We start from the raw sequence: 22,570 nt of genomic DNA on the forward strand, positions 1-22,570 counted from the left end.
CAGCAAGGAGCCTGGGTGTGGCTTAGCTCAACTGTTCTGTACTAAAGCTGCTTGGTGCTGTGAAACTAAAACTAAAATTCCTCTCCTCTGCTTGTGTTTTGCATTTGGAACATATTTTTTTTCAGGTGGGGAGGAGGAGTAGAATTCCTTAACATCAGAGCATATTAATAATAATATAGGAAATACTAATTCTCTGATGGTCATTTCAAAAAAACCTTTCTTAGTGAGCACCTAGAAAAAGGTACATACATGCCAAATTTCAAGTTTGTAGGCTTTATTGTTCTGGAGATTTTGTGATGATGCGTGAATGCTTTTTCACTTTTATATATATAGATATATACATTTTATGTTGCTCATTCCATGTTTTATCAGCATCAACAATCTATATTTATTTTCTGAACTCTCCTTATAGATTACTTTTATGTACTTTATTTTAAGAGTAATGATCGATTTCCTGAATTTATAGGTTGCAATAAAATCCATCCGTAAGGACAAAATTAAGGATGAACAAGATATGGTTCACATCAGACGGGAGATTGAGATTATGTCATCTCTCAGCCATCCTCATATCATCACCATATATGAAGGTTAGTGACATCATTTATATTGTTTAAGTTTTCTTAAAATCAGTTTAAATACAAGCAGATTTTTTCTACAATAGCTAGTTTTCGAATGTATCTCTTTGGATGACATGGTTAAGGTATGTTCATGAACAAAGCATCACAGATCTTTGACATAGAGGCACTTGTTAAAATATTTGTACCATTGGAGATTAGTTTCTCTAGGAACTTCAGGCCAAGAAACTACAACAAAATCTAGATGCATACTGTATATTCAAGCAGCAGTTTCCTTCTTCATTGAAGCTTCAAAAAAGAATTCCTCTCCAGTGTATCAAAGCCATGTAACAACAGTGTCACCACCATAGAAATCACATAGAATTAAACTTCCAGCCATTGTTTTTCTCAGGGGGGTTCATTGATAGGTGTACAGTCACTTCTACATTCTCCATATGTGTAGGAAAATCCAGTAGTATTGTGACATTGATCCATGCTGAATGAACTTGGATGGTTCTCAGAACTGAGAATCTATGGAGGAGAGAATTCTGCAGACATAGGAAAAATAAATGAAGACCATATACGAGGAAAGATTTTATTTAAGATCCTTTTAATCTGAGTCCAGTTTGGATCAAACTTTCAGCTGTTATGACAATAGTATAAACATTATCATCCCAGAGTAGGCGGTTGGAGCAAACCCATATGGACCTTCTAAATTGATCTTGGTTCTGCAGACATCTATTTAGCAGATGAGATTTAGAAAGTAGTGTCTTACAATAGTATATATTGTATTAATTCTCTCCAGATGCTTTGCTGAGTCTTTTTATTTTCATATTTGCTTAGTAGTGTCCATTACTTTAGATTAAAATGTGTTCTTTTGGAAGTAATTTTTTCCTAAGCTGCCATCCATGTCATTCACACTTGTGCTATTGTAAAGAACTATAAACCAATATAAAACATAAAACAATTTTTAAGTCCAACCTTGAAAAGCCCACCTAGTTGTTTCCAGTTTATTTAATTTAAACCAGTGTAAACTGGGCAAGGGTGCTATACAGAGGTGGTATTCAGCGGTTCTGACAAGTTCTGGAGAACCGATAGCGGAAATTTTGAGAAGTTTGGAGAACCGGCAAATCCCACGTCTGACTGGCTCCGCCCCCATCTATTGTCTGTCTCCCAAGTCCCTGCTGATGGGCTGGGTCTTTTTTTGTTGCCCTGCACATGAGAATGGAACTGGAAAGCAGGTTAGTGGGGTGGGGAGGGAATGGGATTTTGCAGTAATCTTCACCCAGGAGTGGGGAGGGAATAAAGATTTCCCCTGCGACGCCTACCAAGCCATGCCATGCCCACCAAGCCACACCCACAGAACCGGTAGTAAAAAAATTTGAATCCCACCACTGATGCTATAAGGTGGTTGCTTACTACATTTGTAACTGGCATGTGCCTGATTAGATGACTTTGATGAATACCAAACTCTGATTCAATTTCTCACTCTTGCAAATTTTTAGTCATTGACATCTTGTTGTGTCATTTAAATAAGCCATACATGCCATGGGGCCTACATTGGTAACATGGTTTAAATATTTCGATGATCAGGCTATAGTACAAATAAAGGAAGTCCATAAAGAGCTGGCTGTTCTTGGGCTATAGTGGTTGGAGCCCCCTGTGTTGAATGTTAGATGAAATGTTTAGAATATTCACCGCCTTGTTCTTTTTCTCTTTTTTTCTGCTCTGATTTGAGTTTTTTGTGTCTTGTTTTGTATTTTAACTTTTTGTACTGTAAGCCATCCAAATTGTTTGGAGTTGAGTGGCACACAACTAAAACAAATAAATAGCTATTCATCTGATTCTAAGTTGCAAAGGCAACTAATTAAATTGCAAAGGCAATATTGATTGTAATTACAAGAGCACATCTTACTTTTATATTCACAGATATTAAAGTAATTAAGGATAGAGGCATGTTCATGATTCACTAATTTGAAGAGTAGTTTTGAGTTCTTGATTTATATGGGGCTAACTAACATCTAACTAACTTGTGAAGTAAGATGGTTAGAGAGTATTCCAGCCAAAATAACATGCTGGATCTCCCAAGTTTAGTCTGCCATGGGTTTCCAGAGAAAAAGCTAACACAATTCGGGTTGTATAAACAGAGGCACAGAATCAAGATCACGTGAAATATCTGTACCGCTTTATAGTAAGAGCACACCAGGAATACTGCAACCAATTTTGGTCACCCTACTACAAAAAAGACTCAAAAACTCTAGAAAGAGCACAGAGAAGAGCAACAAAGATGATTAGGGGATTGAAGGCTAAAACATAAGAATGACTGCATGAACTGGGTATGTCTGGTCTAATGAAAAGAAGGACTAGAGGAGACATGATAGCAGTGTTCCAATATCTGAGGGACTGCCATAAAGAAGAGGGAGTCAAGCTATTCTCCAAAGCAGCAGAGGGCAGGACAAGAAACAATGGTTGGAAACTAATCAAGGAGAGAAGCAACTTAGAATTAAGGAGAAATTTCCTGACAGAACAATTAATCAGTGGAACAGCTTGTCTTCAGAAATCATGGGCACTCCATCACTCGAGGTTTTTAAGAAGGAACTAGACAGTCACTGAAGACAACATTGCCTTCAGACTGCCCTTAACCCATAAGAAGGCAACCTCCACCTGAATTTTTGTCTACCTTTTGAGGTAGGCCAGGTTAGGAAACAGACATCACATCTATCATTGGAACTCTACTTCATTGTTACTGGATATAATGCATAATCTTCAAAGGCTTGATAAAGATTCCATCTTTTTTTTTTTACTAAGTAGAATCAAGACATCTATTTGGCTATGCTGATGTTTACAGTTCTTTTAAATTTCTCCTTAATTCAATATGGAATAGGGAAAAGAAAGCTGGTATATTTTGGAGATTCCATAGCGGTGTTTCTTGTTATCTATTCCCACAGAAAATGTTGGGAAGGAATTATATTTTAATCTACTGTTAGAGCTTTAGTTGCTGACCTATTAATTGAATCAGTTAAAACTCATAGGATTAATGGAAATCCAATTCCAACTGCTTGAATCACATACTGAAATATTTAAAAGGGTTTTTATTTGTTGGAAGAATGTCTGACTTTTTTTCAGTTAAGTAAATTTTTAATAGATCTTAGAAATAGAGAAAGGGAAATAGCTGTGTCATCATGAGGAAAACAAATGAACCAAATATTCTTCCAGAATTCTGTTTAGCGCAAATCTGTATCTTGCTTAATGCTATTCATTAAAATAATTACATTACATAATAGCCCTTTCTAAAGTAGAATCAGGCAAACTTGAAGCTGTATTTCTGGGGCTGTCTGTAGACCGAAAGATAAATGAAAACAAAGAAACATTTGTATGAAAATCCATCCATTAACAATTCCAGTATACTGTAGCAAAATATTGCTTACATGGTGAATATATCTTACGATAGCATTACATTTTGCAAATAATCTTCAATTGTCATGTTGGAGTCTCTTCTTTAAAAAAGAAATCAAAATTTATAACTAGAAACATTGACATATATATTATTGAATGGTTATTGTAAACTGCTTTCAGATTTTCTATAAGGTGGTGCTATAGAAATAATGTGCAAATAATAATGCACTTAAATAATTAAGTGCCCTTTTTTCTTCTGTAACACACTAAATACATTAATGATGAATAAATACCGGTGGGAGGAAGAAAGTAGAAAACGAAAAAGAAGTAAGAAGTAAGGGAGAAAGATAAGGGAGAAGAAAAACTAACATCTGGCAAAACCTCCCCCCCCGCCTCAAATAATAAAACCTATATTGGAGTTGAAGGTTCTGCATCTGGAAAAAATGAAGACTACTGGCTAATGAATGCATTGAGTATGAGCTGGAGGACCTTTAATAATATCAGGATTCCAAACATGTGCTTTCTTTAAACAGAATCCATGTTTTTGAATCTTTTAACCTTGTGTGGTTAATGGTGATTCACTTCTGCATTTATCAACTTAGCATCAAGACAAACTAGCCATTTTCACTTGTAGCTAAATCCACATGTATATAAAAAGGATTTCTTTTTTCAGAATTCTTTTTGGAACTTGATTAAAACAAATGTGTATCTTGTATTACTGGTAAGAAGCAGGCTCACCATTCATAATCAGAAGAAATTCCATCTTCTTCTCAGGATTGTAATTGGCAGCCTTTTGACGGCAGCTGGAAGGAAAGTACTTTCAAGTAATTTTTAAGGATTGGATGGATTAAGCTGGCTTCTCCAGAAGTGTTTTGATTATCATGGCATACATTTCAACTTAAAAAAAAAAAAGCCCTTACTTTTCTTTTAACTTTCTCCTCCCTCCCATGTCCTGTATTCAATAACTAGATGAACAGAAACATCATGCTATGGAATAAAAAAAAGTAGAAAAATTACCCATCTGGCAATACTTCATATACTTATAGAATTTGAAGAAAAAATAATATATAGTTCCTTACTCATGTGGAACACAAAAGTGATATTAACTAAGGTGTTAGTAGATGGATCATTTCAAAAATCATTTATTTATTCCTTCATTCATTTATTCATTTGTTCAATAGAGTCATAGCCCACTTTTTATTTTGAATCCCAAAGTGTTGCATATAGTGCACTCTCTTCTTTTTCCCCCCACAACAGTAACCCACCAAAATAGGTTGGGCCACAGAAGTGCCTGACACAAAGTGGATCAACTACTATGGCTGATGTCAGTGAAGATTATCAGTCACCCAGGTAGAGTTGTCTGGAAGTTGCATTATGGCAACTTGACTTCTTGTTGTTTTGTTGCTTATCCAAGTAGCTTCTTCAGTATGGACAAGTTGGTTATGGGAACCCCATATATGTCCTTCAGAAGAGTTTCATTTCTCACCTAATCTGGATAGGCTCATTAGGTGAGTAAGCAGAGAGTCATTGGGATGTAAATATTCTAGCTCCTAAATCATTTGCCCTAGGTGGCTTGTTAAGCGTGGCCACCTTGGTGAACCTGTGAACTGGTCTTAATCTTCCTGGGGACTGAAAGAGCAGCATAAAAAATGGGGGACAGGTTGTGTCTGAGATCCTAGTTATGGGTTTTCGTGCTCCTAATTCAACATCTTAATCTTACCCTTCTTAACATGTTTTCTGTGACAAGGGAAAAAAAGGATGGAAGACAATATTGAAAGGTTACAAATGGAAAGCAACATCTAAAGTATGTAATATTTCCATTGGCATGGGACAACCTATCATTAATATATAGATGATACCCCAATTATACATCTTCATATTTGGTTGGGTAGTAAATACAGTATCTGGTAGCTCTTAGGGCCTGAGTGGGGAATAACAAGCTCAAACTGAATCATGGTGAGATGGAGTGATTATGTATTCAACGTTCAGCTGAATTTTAGAATAATCCTTCTTTAGCTCATGAGAGTATTGTTCTCTCCTGGATAGAGATTGCAGTTTAGGAGTCCTCCTGCTTGAGCAGAAGGTGGAGTCTGTGGCCAAGAGGACCTTCCTTTCCACATGTTGCAACAATTTTGGCACTTTCTGGATTAGGAAGCATGGCACATGGTTATTCGCCTTCTTCTTACTTTGTAATTAGACTGTTGTAGTTTGTTCTGTATGTGTCTATCCTTAAACACCATCCAAAATTTCAGCTGGTGGCCCATGCAGTGTCCCATGTAGTTATAGATGTCCCTGTATTTGTCCATGAGAGATTACTACTATGGGAGCTCAGTCTGATTCTGGTGCAATTCAAAATCATGTCATGACATTTGCTCCTGGCTGAGTCCAGTTTGAAGTAGGAGAGAAGATTCATTAAGGGTCTCATCATCGAGGGAATGGCATTTGCAAGAACTTCACAATCAGACTTTCTCATGAGGAAGAATAATATTGATGAAGCTTGGTATGAAGACAATAACTTTCATAGCAACTCTTATTTCCAATATATCTTAAATTTGTGTGAAAAGTGGAAAAGTCCACTCAAAATCTCCTTGAACTGCGAGATGGGTTGCTAATAAATTTGACAAATAACATAAATAAATAGAAAACAGTATATGCTAAATTATATAGCAAACAGGAACTTATACTTCCTAAAATGTGATTTGAAGACTGAAAAATCCTTACTGGAGTTAATGTCTAGAGGTAACTATATCTTTAATCTACAGAGACTCCCAGTGGCTACAGTGGGATATTGCCTAAGGGCCCTTTACATTTTAGTGCTACCTGTGTTTCAGAAATGATTTAGAAGACATGCATGTCATCTTATGTCAGTGAAGCATCTGTCTGCTAGTCATTGTACATGTGAGCATGAAAAATATGCCAATTCAAAGCAATGTTGCTGAATCTGATCTGGGAAGGTCAGCTAGGTAAACCATTCATTGCAGTTTCTGCAGGTTGATGTGTGAGAGCATACTAACTGCCTCAACACAACTGTACTAAAAGCATTTACAATCAGCTGGTTAGAACCCTGGTTACTGCTTTAGTCAGGGGTGCGATTCAACCGGCATAACAACCGGTTCGGTGAGTGCACGCTGCATGCATGTGCTCTGCATTTTAAAAAGCTAATACCTTCAACGGCAGCTGAAGAAAACAGCTGAGGCGCGGCAAACTGCTCTTCTACGCGAATGAGCTGTGCTCTAACAAAAAAACATAAAGGACAGGACAGAGCAGGGGCAGGCAGGTGGGCCAACATGCTAGTTGGAGCAAACTGGTTCAGAGCCAGCTGATCATCAGAACAAGAGGTTCGCCCGAATCAATCCGAACCCGGAGAAACCCACCTCTGGCTTTAGTGCTGACTGCCTGTGTATGTTATCAGTCAGACAGAGGGAGTCTACTTGTCACCTTAGCCCTGCCTCTCTGCGTACTTTGAGAACTGATTCGTAAAATTGGATTAGTGGTTGAAGCATTAAATGGAGAATTATGAGCAAAAATATTCAGAAATCTGACCATGGTGAATAATCTTGAGTTCAGTTACCAATGATGAGTTTGTATGTTCTATGTTAAATAGAACTGCAATCTCACATATACTAACCTCCCTCCCAGAAATGTAATAAATATGATAATATATATCTAAACATGGGATTTAATTGTGCTGGTGATGCATTCACTTCACCTCCTTACTACTCAGAAGTTTCTATTGAGAAATATTATTGACATATTGTGTTCAAATTGTGATGAAGAAAGATGACCAATAAATTAATTGATACATAAAATCATCAGGACATGTTTTCATAGTACATCAGATATATAATTAAGTTAATTGTTAAAAAAACTGGAAAAGTTGCTTTGTGAACAGAATGTATAGATTACATTGCACACATAAAATGCTGACTATATTAATATGTGTAGAATTTGATTCCCAATACTTCATTCTGGATTTTTTTTCAAAATAGCACACCTAACATTTCATCTTAAATGCTTTTAGTGCCTATTCATTGGTATTCTTCATAAAAAAATCTTTATTAAATTAAACAGGAAAAATCATGTTGTGCTGAGGGTCATCTCTGTTAACTCTATGAATTCGTTATGTCAGCCATTTAGCTTAGTTGTTTTAAAAATAGTATTTAACTATTAACTAACTCAGTTCCTTTTAGTTCAACTTTTGGCACTTCTATTTCTATTGTTTGTACCTGGTAACACCCAAGACTGGTGTCTGTGTGTCTATCTGTGTCTGTATGTATAAAACCTGATGATTGAGAATGAATCTAATCTCAAAATCACATGCTCCACAGCACTTCACATCCTTGCAGTCAGTATAATTTAACACCTAAAACTCGTTATTCAAAGAAATTCAGACTATCAAGGTTAAACAAAATTGGCAATTTGCCATATTTTCAAAATTTAAATAATTTATATCATACGCTTGAGCCACTGTCACTCTGGGTTTCTCAGACCTGGGCCTCATCTTTGTTCAATTCCTGTAACCTAGTTGTAGGTGGAAAAAAGCATCTTCTCTAATGTCCAGATAAATGTTATGGAAGTTTGTTATGATGGCAAAATAATTTGCCTGAAAATCTGAAAACTTGTTAGTGTTTATTGGAGAAAGAAATATTATATTGCCCTTGAGCTCCTGGAGGAAAACCTGCTTATAAAACCAGGGGATAAATAATAGAATATTAGAATATTTTTTCTGAGAAATATTGTTGTGGGAAAGTAGGCAAGCATTGCATTCTCTTTTTAGAAGTCATGCTATAGGAGTGACTTTTCTTTGCTGAAAGAGCTAAGCTATTATGGTATGCATTAGTTGACTCTCATACATATTGTACTGTTGTAAGATCTTATCAAAAGTAGGATAAGGGCCTCTAGAAGGAAGTAAGAATGATATCAGTCATGATTATATGAAACCGCTCGTAAATGTTTAATTGACACATATATAATTATAGTTATTAACTATGGCACTTTGATTTTGAAAAGGTACACTAACAAAATGTTTAACTTCTTTTTAGAAGAGACATGAATATGCCTGAGTTCAGGTCTAGAACTCCAGAATTAATAGGAATCTAAAACTTGACATTTTTTGGTTAGGATTTTGGATATGAACAAAACCAATCAAAAAAATATTTCCAAATTTTATTTATATTTTATTTATGGCATTGTGCTCAGTATTCTATATCTAGTCAATTCATAAAGCAAACAATCTTCAGTGGTTAATAAGTATTGCTATTAACAAATGCTTTATAATATTATGTTTAACATAAGATGATGATGATCTGAATGGTACTTAATTAAGTGAAGGTTTGAGGGACACAGTTGTATATATTAAATTGCGTAAAACATTATTTGATAAAGTTTACAGCATTGATGTAATAATTTGAAGCATGTTCTAGAGCATTGGTAAAGTTTTATTCTAGCAATGTTAATCATATTGGACTGAACAGATAAATTGTAATAGATTTTAGATAATATTTTTCCAACAATTTAAATATATGTAAGAAAAAAAGGCTTTTTTTACTTGAAGAATTTTAGCTTTTGGTCGGTGAAAAAGTTATACCGGTTATGTGTCTCTGAAATTGTATTTATTTGCTGTTCTGATTCGACTATCCTTTAATATAGGAGCTCTTTGTATCATTGCAATGGTACTTCTGACTATAGCTATTGGGGGTGGTGGTGGTAATAAAAACACCCCATTATGGAAAAGACACCAGATGGAAGGAATGTCAACACACTGAAACTAATTTAGGAGATTGTTCTGATATAGAGCAAAGGCATGAGGAGAATTCAGATGTTCTAGTGTGAGGCGATTGATTGCCTCTCTTAAAATAACAAATCAAAATTCTTATCCTGAGGTTACATGTAAACAAAAAGCAATCAACTCTCAAGGTAGATGTCTGGGTTTTTTTTGAAAAATAAAAATAAAAAATAAGCATCTGCAGCTTTCAGTGAAACTAGGATTCCAAAATAGAAAAATAAATTCCCATCTTAGTTATAAAATAACACTTATAAAGGATCTAAAAACCATGTAAGAATTAGGCAGAATGGTCCATGGCTGTTCAGTAGGGTATGTCACTGCGCATATACCAATGTACCAGTTTTGCTTTAAAAACATGTTGGCTTAATAATGAAGTCTCAGTTTTCCTTTTAATGACCAAGTATGTTTTAAAGAGGAATATGATGCCTCACTGGATGCAAAGAATTCAAAAACTTTTAATAGGCAGAAGTAGAGGGAAGTCTTTGTGCTAGTGAGGTTTTCTGTTTTATAGCTCTAAATAGAAGCTGAGCTCATCATTTCAACATTCTAAATATAGTTAGACAAATTACATTCAGGAATTATTATGAATAGTAGAATAATAGGCTGAGAAACACTGTGTTACAAAATGTACTTCGACTCAGACATATCCTTGGTAACGAGAATTAAATTCTTTCCCAGTTTTACATTCCTTATGTTTTAGTAAAATCCAAAGCCAAAATATGTGTTTTCAATTAGCTGTTCAGAAACAAGGAATTAAAAAATAATGCAGAGACAAAGATATCAAATAAACAAATTCTTTTTTAGAGTCTAAGGGCAGAAGTAAATATATTCAGTGTTTGAAACATAAATACTTTAGACTAATTGCATAAAGACCTTCTGGAATAGTTTATGGAACTGGAAAAAGCATATATACACATCCTATTGAAGAATTGTACAGGTAGTTCATGACTTACGAACATTCCTTTAACAAAAAGTGATTTATGACCAGTTCTCACACTTCTGACCATTGATTGCAGCATTCTCACAGTCATGTGATCAGGTTTCTGTTGCTTGACAACTGGTATGTATTTAGGATGGTTGCATCATCCTGAGGTCAGGTGATTGCCATTTAGAACTTTTTCAAACAATTTCCGACAAGCAGTCAGTGAGGTAAGCTGGATTTGCTTAATGACTGTGAGATTTACTTAACAATTGCTTTGTTTAGCAACAGAAATTCTGATCCCAATTGTGGTTGTAAGTTGAGGACCACCTTTATCACATTTTAGGTTTTTCCTGCAGTATTTATTTAAGAGCTGTGGTGGTGCAGTGGTTATAATGTAGTACTGCAGGCTACTTCTGCTGACAGCTGGTTGCCTGCAATTTGGCAGATCGAATCTCACCAGGCTCAAGATTGACTCAGCCTTCCATCCTTCCAAGGTAGGTAAAATGAGGACCCAGATTGTTGTGGGCAATACGCCGATTCTGTAAACCGCTTAAAGAAGGCTGTAAAAGCGCTGTGAAGAGGTATAATTCTAAGTGCTATTACTATTTGTATCCCCACCTTTATCATTTTTACAAATAAAGCAGTGAACACATCCAACACACTTTCTTCCTCCTCCTATTTTTCCACAACAACAACAACCCTGTGAGGTGGGTTGGGCTGAGAGAATTACCAAAGTCCCAAAGTCACCCAGCCAGCATTCATAGCTAAGGCAGGACTTGAACTCATATGCTGCCTTTCTCTAGCCTGATGCCTGAACCACTACATCAAAGTGGCTTCCTCCCCCTGCTCCAACATGACTTCTATAGAGATGAAATGAAATTTACTTTGCTGGATAAATAGCAACGTGGTAATATCTGAACAGGTAAATAAATATTTGTCAGAAATATTTAGTTATCCTGTAAATTCTTCCAAGCTGCATCAAAAAATCCAAGTTCTATTTTAAAGTAAAGTATTTATTTACATAACAAGATTCTTATTTAAGGAACTTTCTTTTTGAAAAGGATGTGGGTGGACAGGGGGCAGGTGAAGATGGAAAACATTTGTACATTGAAACAAGATGATTAACATGTATTGCCAAGACTGAAATGTAGGCAGCTGTTAGAGAATAACTAAGAATCAGAGCCAAAGAATCCCACATAACCACAAAATCTATTGTTTCTCAAACAGAATCTCATCCCAAGTTGAATTTGTAATCTTTCCAGGCTAGGAGCCTTGTAACAATCTTAGGTAGATGAATTCAGTGTAGGGACTGAGAATACTTCAGTTTCTCAACCTTAGTAGCTTTAAGATGTATGGACTGGTTTTCAAGTCGTCACATCTTAAAATTTGCCAAGGTTCAGAAACACTGATCTAGGGTGATGTTCTGATCGATTGCTAAAAGGCAATGTAGACAGAACTGAAATGTAGCCGTAGTAAATAGACATTCTTAGTTGGCAGTTTTTATTATATTATATAAGTTCTATTCAGATCCTTCAAAAATACGAGTTTGTTGCTTACTTTTATTTTTTCTTATATCGGAATTCATCCACCCATCCATTTAGGTAATGTATATGGCTGTCCCACTCACTGTTGGTGACTCTGGGTGTCTTACAAAGATAAAATCCCAATATAAATCCTTATGGCTCCCAACAGCCCTGGCCACAACAATCAGACCAGCCACTTGATGGGCTACATACCATTCTAGGGTCCTCAAGCCTGTAGGCAGAACCATGTCTTCAGGACATTAAAAAAGAATGTCAGAGTGTAGGCCAAACTTACCTCTGCAGGAATGATATTCCCTAAGTCTTCTTGGTCCTGCTAGATGGACCTCCTTAGGACGGGGGACCTTCCTAAGGGAAGAGGGGAAGCAGAGAAAGTACTGCAGTACCTATTTATCTGCTTGTATTTGCTTGCTTTCGAATTGCTAGGTTGACAGGAACCAGGGCAAGTAATGGGAGTTCACCCCAATGTGTGGTGCTTGGGGGTTGAACTCACACTATCAGCCTTCCAACTGACAAGCTCAGTGTCTTAACTGCTGAGCCATCGCCTCACCCCCCACCCCAATGAGTCTGCAGAAGCCCATGGATGAGGGTCAGATTTCTTGGTTCCTATCAATACTGACTGAGATCAATCACAGAGGAAGGACTTGAACAGAACAGCATAGTACCCACCACTTCCAACACCCAAAGCCACTCCAGAAGGATACCATAGTTGATGGTATTGAAGGCTGTAGAGAGATCAAATACAGCAAAGATGCATGCACTACTCCATCCTGCTCCTGCCAGACATCGTCAAAAAGCATAACCAATGCAATTTCAAAGAATATAAAGAAGGTTTTTGTTTGTCCAATTCCTGTAAGAAAAGAACAAACGAACCGTTCTGGTGAACAGATTCCTAACGTTTTTTAAATAGTAATCTGTTGTGTATCATAGTCATTGATCCACATCTCTATAGTATCTTGTATCATTAATTTTTTTTCTCTGAAGTAGTTGGTGGTAGCAACAGCACAGAGCCTAAGTAGAAGCTGTCCCGGATTTAGAATAATCTGCATTATGATGACAGGTCATAAATCAAATGGAGCAAAAACACAGTGAGCCAAGCATTCCAAATAGTTATACCAGAATTGGTTATAGTATAACTAATACTAAATGAAGCTTGAAATTTAGATTTTAATAGGAAAGAATAGAAATTTAATTCATTTTTAACTATTGGACCGTGTTGAGCTTCAGATACCAGTTTCCTGACATTTCACAGGCAATGTGGCTGGCATCTTCAGAGGCAAGGTGGTTTGTATGACGCATAACTCCATAGAGCTTTGGGATTATGTACCACACAGCCTCTGAAGATGCCAGTTGCCTGTGAAATGTTATGAAACTGTCTGTGTGACGCATAACCCCAAAGCTCTATGCACAGTTAAAGATTTCATTGGCCTTGAATATCCACACATTTAATTTTAATAGCATATTCATTTTCCTTGACATAGTAATACACACTTATTCCATAGTGAAAACCTGGATCATGAAGACAGGCAAGGCAAGCAGAATATGTCAAGCACAACAGCTCACTGGATACTGTGCTTCCTTATTTTTGTATAAGTGACATAATTTATCCATAGCACACATTATTTTATATTTTACCTATTTACTCCTCTTCAAAAGAGCATCAACCGACTGCGTAAGTTTCATATTATACGTTGATTGCTAATAGTAATCGATTTTTCTCTATTAATGGCAGCATGACCAAGAAAAAGGTGTGATTTCAGTTTCAGACCTCATTTGTGCTCCAAGTGGGAAATTCATATTTTTTATTAAGCAAGGAAGGAAATGTATTAAATATTGTGTTGTTAGTTTATTATATTCCTGAAGCAAATTCTGCAGCTCATATAAATTACTTGATTGGTTACCTGTGGCAATCAAAGTCATTTATTAAACATTTTCTCCCTATTCACAATATATTTCTCTTTTTTTGCTTGTTCTTTCCTAATTAAAAACAGGCCTTCAAATAAAATGCCTATTTATATTTATGAAAATGAGAAAAAAATGTAGTCACAACAATTTTTATGAGGTTACTAGAAGAACCTAGGGAAACATTATGGGAAAATGTTACTGAATTTTTATTTGTATTTGCATTGAAACACTATCTGTTGAGTAGTAGGCAGATTGGAATTAATTTTCACTATTTTAAATCCTTTGTTTCAATTTATGGTTCAAAACTGTATCAGAGTATTTATAAGGTATGATGTTTATAAGGTATCTATGACAAAATTTCTCTTGAAATACATATCTTGAGAGAAAATATGCTTAGAATTGTGAAAAATATTTCAAAGTATTATAAACTTTTAAAAGTATTTAAAAATTTTAAAAATGTGCCTAATTCTGTGTCTAAACTGCAAAAATGATAAATTAAGAAAGAACATAAAGCTGCTCTTGACTTGAAACTGAGTAATTTGTGCTTCTCTACATTAGAAGATGCTAGCTCCGATTGCTTATAATGGTATATGAGTATTTTGTATTTAATTCATCAATATAATAAAAGTATTTGTTTCTATTTTATCTTAGTATTTGAGAACAAAGATAAAATAGTGATCATCATGGAATATGCAAGTAAAGGGGAATTGTATGATTACATCAGTGAGAGGCGAAGGCTAAATGAAAGGGAGACAAGACACTTTTTCCGGCAAATTGTTTCAGCAGTTCATTATTGTCATAAGGTGAGTAAAAAATATTTGGAGGTGTGTGGTGATAATCTTTGCATTATGTGTACTTCCTTTCATACCTGATTTCAGACTGTAAGATGAAATTATATCAGAGCAACTAAAAATAGGTTTCAATTTAGTGTAGGCCCCTCTTTCAAGCAAGTTGGCTTCTAGACAAATAGCAACTCCATCTTTTAAAAAATGCAGTTTCAGTCTGTTTTGTTTCATTCCATTGTTTCCACTGCTTTTCCTGTCCAATAAAATGATACCTCATTCTGAACTGACCAATATAGCATAGTCTTTGCTTACTCACTGCTGAAAAATGAGATTTACAACCTCAAACCTGCAGCTGTCGCGGCATCCCCATGGTCACCTGATCGCAAATTTGGGTGCTTGAACACAATCAGTGTGCATTTAGAATAGTCAAAGTCTCCTGTGGTCACAGGTTCACTATTTGCAACCTCCATAGCCAGCTTCGCATAAACAATGGGAAAGCTGGCAGGAAATTGCAAGTAGTGGTCATGTGATGTTGCACTTAATGACTGCAGGTTATTTGCTTCAAAACTGCAGCCGGAAGTGCTGTAAGTTGGATTCAGTCATGTTTCATATTATGACTGTATTACTTAGAGATGGAGTTGCCAGTTGTGATAAGTAAGTAAGGACTACCTGTATCTTCTTTCAGTAGTTTCATGTAATTCTGATGACTGCCAGCTGCTAGTGGTTTGGCAGTTTGAGTCTCACCAGCTCAAGACCGACTCAGCCTTCCATCCTTCCAAGGTCGGTAAAACGAAGATCCAGATTGTTGGGGGCAATATGCTGACTCTAAGCCACTTAGAGAGGGCTGTAAAACAGTGTTTCATAAGAGTGACCACTTCAGTTTCAATCTCATGCCTAGGTCTGAAGCTCAACTGTGAAAGGGTTGAGCTTCAGGATTATTTCTAGCTTCTGTGCAAGAAGGGAAAGTTGGAAACTATACAGGATTTATCCAAAATGATGAGATGAAAAAGTGCCCTCTGCAGGAAGGGGTATACCACAATCTTCAAGACAAGAAGCACAATCCCTCTCAAATTCACATGCAATCACCCTATCTACCTTCCTGAAGGAGCCTAGTGCAGCCTGGGGTCCACCCAGAGAGCTCATGCTGCCAAAAACTCTGTCCACACTTTCAGAGTTCACAAGATCAGAAGAATCCCTGCAAGTTGTCCTTGCATAATAATGGCATATTAAGAGAACACTCCAGGCTGATTATATTGTTATGAAGTTGTTCCAATAGGATTAATTTATGCCGCAGGGAACATAGCATGAAATACACAAAACCACTTAAAACACACAGATTGTAGTTTTTACTTTTATAATTTTAATATTAATGAATTTGAAGAAGTTATGGGATTTCAGGCTCATATTGAAGCAGCCTTTGAAGGGTACAGTATAAGTCATCATGCCTAAAAAGGCTAGCAGCTAGAATTACTGGGCCTTTTGCAAGTACTGTACTAACATACCTTGATAGGGATTGTTTTCTAATGCCTGGGAAGAATATATTACTTTTACATTGTGAGGGGCAGATTGGGGTTGGGATTAAGTTCCGAAAAGAGTTCCCCTGCTGTTTTACAGGCTTTGTGGGAGGACAAATTCCAGTCATTCTTCTCCTAACCACACAGCAAGTGACTAATGCATCTCCTGTCACTAGTTACTAGTGTTATGACTGAAGTGTAAATGCAAAGACCACCCTGATGCTTTGCTTCTTTAATCCAGTCAATATTAAACCCCCCTCCTCTAGAATCTCCTTTATATTCATCTGCATGTTTTCTTTATTTCTTCTTTCAGAATGGAGTCGTTCACAGGGATTTAAAACTGGAAAATATTCTTCTTGATGACAATTGTAACATCAAGGTAAACAGCCTTCATAATCTTTAAATATATATTGCCTTAAACATTTTTTATCAAAGTTGCTACTTTGAAGCATCTGTTTACAGAATAAACAGACTATCTTTGTGATGATTTAAAAATGAATTAAGACTTTTATTTACTTTAAAACTAAAGTAGTAGTTTTCCTCCCCTTTAAGCAATCAACACAAAGGTTAGTAGATCCCTTTCGCAAGATAATGTATTTTACAGATGACTTTTTTGCTGGCTGCTGGGACCATGCACACTTTTTTGGCTTACAGGTTTCAAGTGCTTATTTCACCCTCTGAACATTCCTTTGATTGCATCTGAAAAATAAGCAAATCCACTTTCAAAATAAACTCAAGCAGAGCACATGCCCTTCATTAGGAAGTGGCCTTAGAACTCTAGGCACAATGATAGCTTTCAGATTAGTTTTTGGTGATGTCATAACTATGTCAAAAATCTTTAGTAAAAGCATGGGAATGACCTTTTCATTCTTCTTGGAAAAAAGGGATGGCTAAGATACAAGCTACGTGATGCTTTTATGGGAAACTCTTCCTGCTTCCAAAAATCCACATTCCATTGTTTAAACTTCTAAGTATGCTTAATTATATAATATTATAATTATATAATAAAATTTTTTCTTATCTTGGATCAGGGTCCTTAAGGTATAGCATGAAAGCACATGATGCTGTAACCAAGGTGATATAAAACAGATCCCAACCTGGTCAATAACTACAATTGGCATATCATCTAAGAACCCCATTAGTGGTACTTGGAATGTAAATAAATCCCTTTTTCCTCAAATATATGTAATACTTAATGGGTGGTATTGGTCCATATCTAAGAAACACTCTTAGTAAGAATTCTTTCCTTCCAGGGGTTCTAGTGATTCATGAAAATCCAAGAAATGTATTATTAAACATATCACACATTTATTGTATTTCATTGTAAAGTTGCTATTTTGGTTGTCAGATTTGGGTGCATATATTCCATAGGGATTGATCAATTTGTCCAGTATAGAGGACAGGGATGTCAAACTCAAGCCCAAGGGCTGAATCTGGCCCATGGTGTGCTTAGATCTGGCCCACGGGGCTGCCCTGGAAACAGCAAAGGACCAGTCTGCAGTGCAGAGGATTGCAGGAAGCCATTGCAGCCAAAAACGGAGCTTGGGATGCCATTTTCACTGGCAGAAGGCTTGGGCCACCACAGGTACCCTGACATGAGTGATATCGAACTGGTTATGCCCACCCTGGCCCTCCGAGGTCAAATACAACCCTAATGTGGCCCTCAATGAAATCAAGTTTATACCCCTAGTGTAGGAGAAGAATAGAAGATGCATCTGGTAAAATGAGCTGTAGTTCATAAAAGCTTATACCGTTAAATAAAATGTGATAACTTGGAAGATGCTACCAGACTCCATGTGATCTAATATAAGGTATATATAGATATTGATTGTATATATTACATTGAACTACTAGTAATTGTAAGGTTCTTCCTATGAAAGTCCCTTGAGGTTCTGAGTAATATTAGTGTTTCTCAGGCAGTTATTTGGTGGAAGTAACATTGGAATCTGCTTCAGGACATGGATGAGGCAGAGAGCGGGTGGGAAAATTATAAAATGTGCCTGGTGTCATCATCTAATTGTAGCAACCTATGTAGTTGCATCAGAATTTGCGGCTCAAACACAGAATGGTGGCTTTTACATTGTGATATTACTATACATATCATCATTTTGGCTTTCTTATAGGTCACGGGTGTTAAACTCACTGCGTCACATTGCTGTCATGTGTATTGCTATGTTTTTCCCATTCACGGAGCTGGGGTGGGTGTGGCCTGTGCGTGACGCATCTGGCCCGTGGACCGCCAGTTTGACACCCCTTTTATAGGTTGAGGGCTGTGCCTAGTATTTGATTCTTGTATTTGTGTTAGCATGAACGAAGAATTGCATAATGAAACATTGTATTCTACGAATTAAATTCTTTATGAAAAAATTGAATGAGAATTCATTAAAAGTTCTATCTTTTCTGTGAGTTAAACAAAGTCTGATGTTTCTTATCTTCAATACATGAATGCCTCTGTCACAGCTAACCACTGCTTCAAGGTCATTGTAATTCTTGCTTCTCATCTCACCTTTTATATTTCTACCTATGTTTTCTGTTTCTCTCCTTCTCCCCTCACGCTATACAGTATGTACATATACATGAAACACATTTTTTCAGTATCACAATGTGGACTGGGATCCTATAAAAATGTACATTATATGCATTTAGGTGGTTTTAAGACACTTTGGGGTATATATTTTTTCCACAGAAGTCTATAGAAGGATACCCTTTTGTGGGGGGAAAATCATAAAACCTTTATTAAAGTGTAATTTTAACGTAATACAAACCAGTGCTTTTTATGTCATGGATATATAACTGATAAATACTATATTATAATAAAACTGGCAGCCTTTGACAGTGTGCTCTGAGAGATAGACCAGTGTTTGGTTTTTGCACTATTGCCTAGATTTTTTTCCCTCTTGATGTTTGAAATGAGGTTTGTATTTTTTTTATATATAAATCATAATTCCCCAAAATAATTTGGCCAAAACCAGAACCCTTCTGGCAACAGTCTTTCTTCCTAATCATGGAAATTGAATTCAGTCCTCTTCCAAGATACCCTTTGTGGGATCTCACCATATCTGTTACTTCCTTGTAAGAAATGTAAGATGGGAACCGTCTTCCTTCTGCTTCTGTCTCTTTTTCCATTGTAAAAGATGTAAGTACATTTGATGGGTCTTGTCCAACACGCATTGAATTCCCCTCCCTGTCTCTCTCTCTCTCTCTCCCAGTCTGAAAGCGGACAAATTTGTTATGTCTGCTAGAGAAGGAGTCACCTTCGGTTATGTGGCATCTCTCTTACAGCCTCTTCGCTTTCTCCCTCCCATTATGTATTTTTCCTAATGTGAATTTCAAGAGATAAAAAATGAAACTTAACAGAAACAGTACCTGAACTAGGTATGAAAAATAACTTTTCCAGTGACCTACATAGTTAAGCCATATTTACTTAACAACTTCAGTGATCCTTTTAACAACTGTGGCAAAAAAGGTCACAGAATTGGGCACAGCTTTTTTAACAACTGCCTTGCCTAGCAACAGAAATTCTGGTCCCAATTGTGAGGACTATATATAAAGTTGAGGATTATATATAAAACCAAAAGTTGTTTTGTTACTCTTTGCACTCTTTTAATTGTAAAATCCCTTTCTAGCCAAAACCCCTTTAATCTTGGATTCAATTTTGCTATTATTCCATTTATATAGTGGAACAATGCAACCATTTGTCCAACAGGACAATGCAGTCCTATTTTGAAATTTCTGTACATATACAGTACACATCTACACCTATAGTCTTATATTTCTCAATTTTCACAGTGCTTAGGACTACCTTTTTAAAAATTGTTTTCTTAATATTATTTGTTTAAATTTGACTTGCTGAGCAATTTACTCACTGAGTATAAAGCTTAAAGCTAGTGCTTTTTCCAGTATTACAATTTAGGTTAAGCTGAAATTGTTCCCTTAAAAATGTTCCTTTACACTACAAATACAATGAAATTTACTCAATGAGTATGAAACTTATGTTCCATCCAATTTTGAGTTAATTCAGATTACCCTAAGCTCAAATATTGGAGAAGGTATAAGCATCATATTCAGTGAGTAAATTTCATCACATTTAATATAAGTAGTGGAAACAATCATTTCCTTGAGGATAAGGGAATATAGCATCTGGTTTTTTAGCAACCCCTCCCTGTTTGGGAAACATTTGAATTCTTTGGCTCTGTTTAAGTGAGAAGAACTTGAAGGAATCTTGGCTACTATGATTTTGTTCTCCGTAGAGGGGGAGGGGAAATGTCAGTTTTAACTAGAAAATCGGATAAACTTGTGAATATAGGAGTTGGCTGAAATAGAAACACTTTTTCCTGAAGGTCAAAAATGAAAATGCTTTGGAGCCAGTTTGAGATTTAAACTTTACACACCCATTTGCCTATGTATTTTGTAGATTGTAGGACAATAAGACCACAGATTGTCTTAATAAACTGTACAATGAATGTCAGAACAATCTGCTCTACAGTTTCTTTAAGTAAAGGAAATCTACTGATTCATGGAGTTGTGATTATGAGCTCAAGATAAAGTTCCAGCAAACTCCTCAGAGTGATTTGATAAGAACTTAAGGAAATTAACTGCAAACTGAACTTTTAAAATTTGCAGACTGAAGTTCTACATCAGCTGCTTCTAATGGGATTTGAGACATACAGTGAAGGCTTTACACAGGGACTTTTTTTCTAGGATTTCTTTCTGCATGCAATTCCAAAACCATGGGACATGAATTGAGACATTGATTTTGAAATGAATATAACTGTCTACCGTGGACCTCACCCCATTCTTAAGAGGTCCTTAAAGGGTGTGTGCATCAGGAACCAGTGTGCCTACTGTCCCTGTCCTACTGTCCCATTTATCTGTATTTACTTCCTTTCTTCATGTTTATGTTCATACCTATACTTGTTATCTTGTCATGTTTGACAAACAAATAAAATAAATAAATAAAATATAGCTACTGGCTTGTCTTGTAATGTCCTTGTAATGAAATATCAAAAAGCACAGCCTGGAAAATGTCCTATAGCCCACCTATGCAGTTTTTTTACTTCAGAGTAGGATTTTCCACCACATTCAATCATTAGTTTAATATACTCTCTATTATATTGTTCAAGAAGTAGATACTCAATAATTATCTCCTGCTAGGAATGCATGTTAAATTCACAGAACACTTTAATAAAACAGTAGGCCACTTCGACAAATGACCCTGTCAATTTATATGCTGTAGAGAAGGCAACATTCCTATCAGAGGGGAGGATTGTAGAAACCTTGCCAGTATGAGGTAAAAAGTGTTCATATTTCATTAGCCTACAAGATACAAGTGTACTGAAATTGAAAGAATACTCTTCCCCTAGTTTTATTTATTTTTTCTTCTATAGCAGGAGTGTCAAACTCAGTTTCATTGAGGGCTGCATCAGGGCTGTGGTTGACCTCTGGGGGGTCGGGCAGTGTGGCCAACTGGGTGGGCATGTTCAGCTCGATGCCACTCCCCAAACTGCTGGCGTTTTTCCTCTTCGCACTGGGTAGACTGGACTGAAGCGACACAGGCCAGCCCCTTACATTTTCCAGAACAGCCCTGTAGGCCGGATTCAACCATATTGTGGGCCGGCTCTGGCCCATGGACCTTGAGTTTGACACCCCTGTTCTATAGGGACACAGATTGCTGTGACTAAACACTAACACTAAGCCCCAAAGACTCAAAATCTCAAATATAGGAGGTGACCAATGTGATCCTCCCTCTGTTTGTGTGACCTCTTATTTGCTATTGAATAGAGTTTCTCCCAAACAAGCTGGAGTTTATTTATTCTGAAATGGTATAGGGTCTCCTGCTCAAACGGGGTTGGACTAGAAGACCTCCAAGGTCCTTTCCAACTCTATTATTCTATATTCTTATTCATTGGATTTTTATCCCACCTTGTCATTCATCCAAATTTTATTTAATGATAACTTTGGGAATCTTCTCACTCTTTCTTATTTCTAAGCACATATTTGGATCAACTAGACTTCTAAATTGCTTCGCTCCAAGAAAGACCCCAAATATGTTTTGACCCAGCCTTTGCAAGTAGTGATAAAATTTTTGCTCACAAGTAAAACAACCCCTTTTTATAACAGGGCAGTAATAGTCTTTTATTCACAGGGATAAACAAAAAATCAAATGTA

The 22,570-nt window shown here is 36.4% G+C and overlaps 1 protein-coding gene across 1 annotated transcript; it reads left to right on the forward strand.

The window, feature by feature from the left end:
- Positions 1-470: 470 nt before the first annotated feature.
- Positions 471-21,675, forward strand: LOC148125651 (NUAK family SNF1-like kinase 1). The gene is made up of 4 exons (XM_087934879.1): positions 471-587; positions 14,755-14,906; positions 16,716-16,781; positions 18,526-21,675. The coding sequence occupies exons 1-4, from the start codon at positions 515-517 to the stop codon at positions 18,619-18,621; spliced, it is 387 nt and encodes a 128-aa protein (XP_087791005.1). The 5' UTR covers positions 471-514; the 3' UTR covers positions 18,622-21,675.
- Positions 21,676-22,570: the final 895 nt, after the last annotated feature.

The sequence above is a fragment of the Pseudonaja textilis genome, chromosome 5 (genome assembly GCF_049901715.1).
Source record: "Pseudonaja textilis isolate UNSWEBS1 chromosome 5, rPseTex1.2, whole genome shotgun sequence".
Lineage (NCBI taxonomy): Eukaryota > Metazoa > Chordata > Lepidosauria > Squamata > Elapidae > Pseudonaja > Pseudonaja textilis.

What these genes read in the sequence shown, in the direction of transcription:
- LOC148125651 (XM_087934879.1), top strand. Translation starts at nt 515, where the DNA reads ATGGTTCACATCAGACGGGAGATTGAGATTATGTCATCTCTCAGCCAT. An exon ending in TATCATCACCATATATGAAG is followed by an intron (nt 588 to 14,754) that starts GTTAGTGACATC and finishes ATTTTATCTTAG; the next exon opens with TATTTGAGAACAAAGATAAA. An exon ending in CAGTTCATTATTGTCATAAG is followed by an intron (nt 14,907 to 16,715) that starts GTGAGTAAAAAA and finishes TTCTTCTTTCAG; the next exon opens with AATGGAGTCGTTCACAGGGA.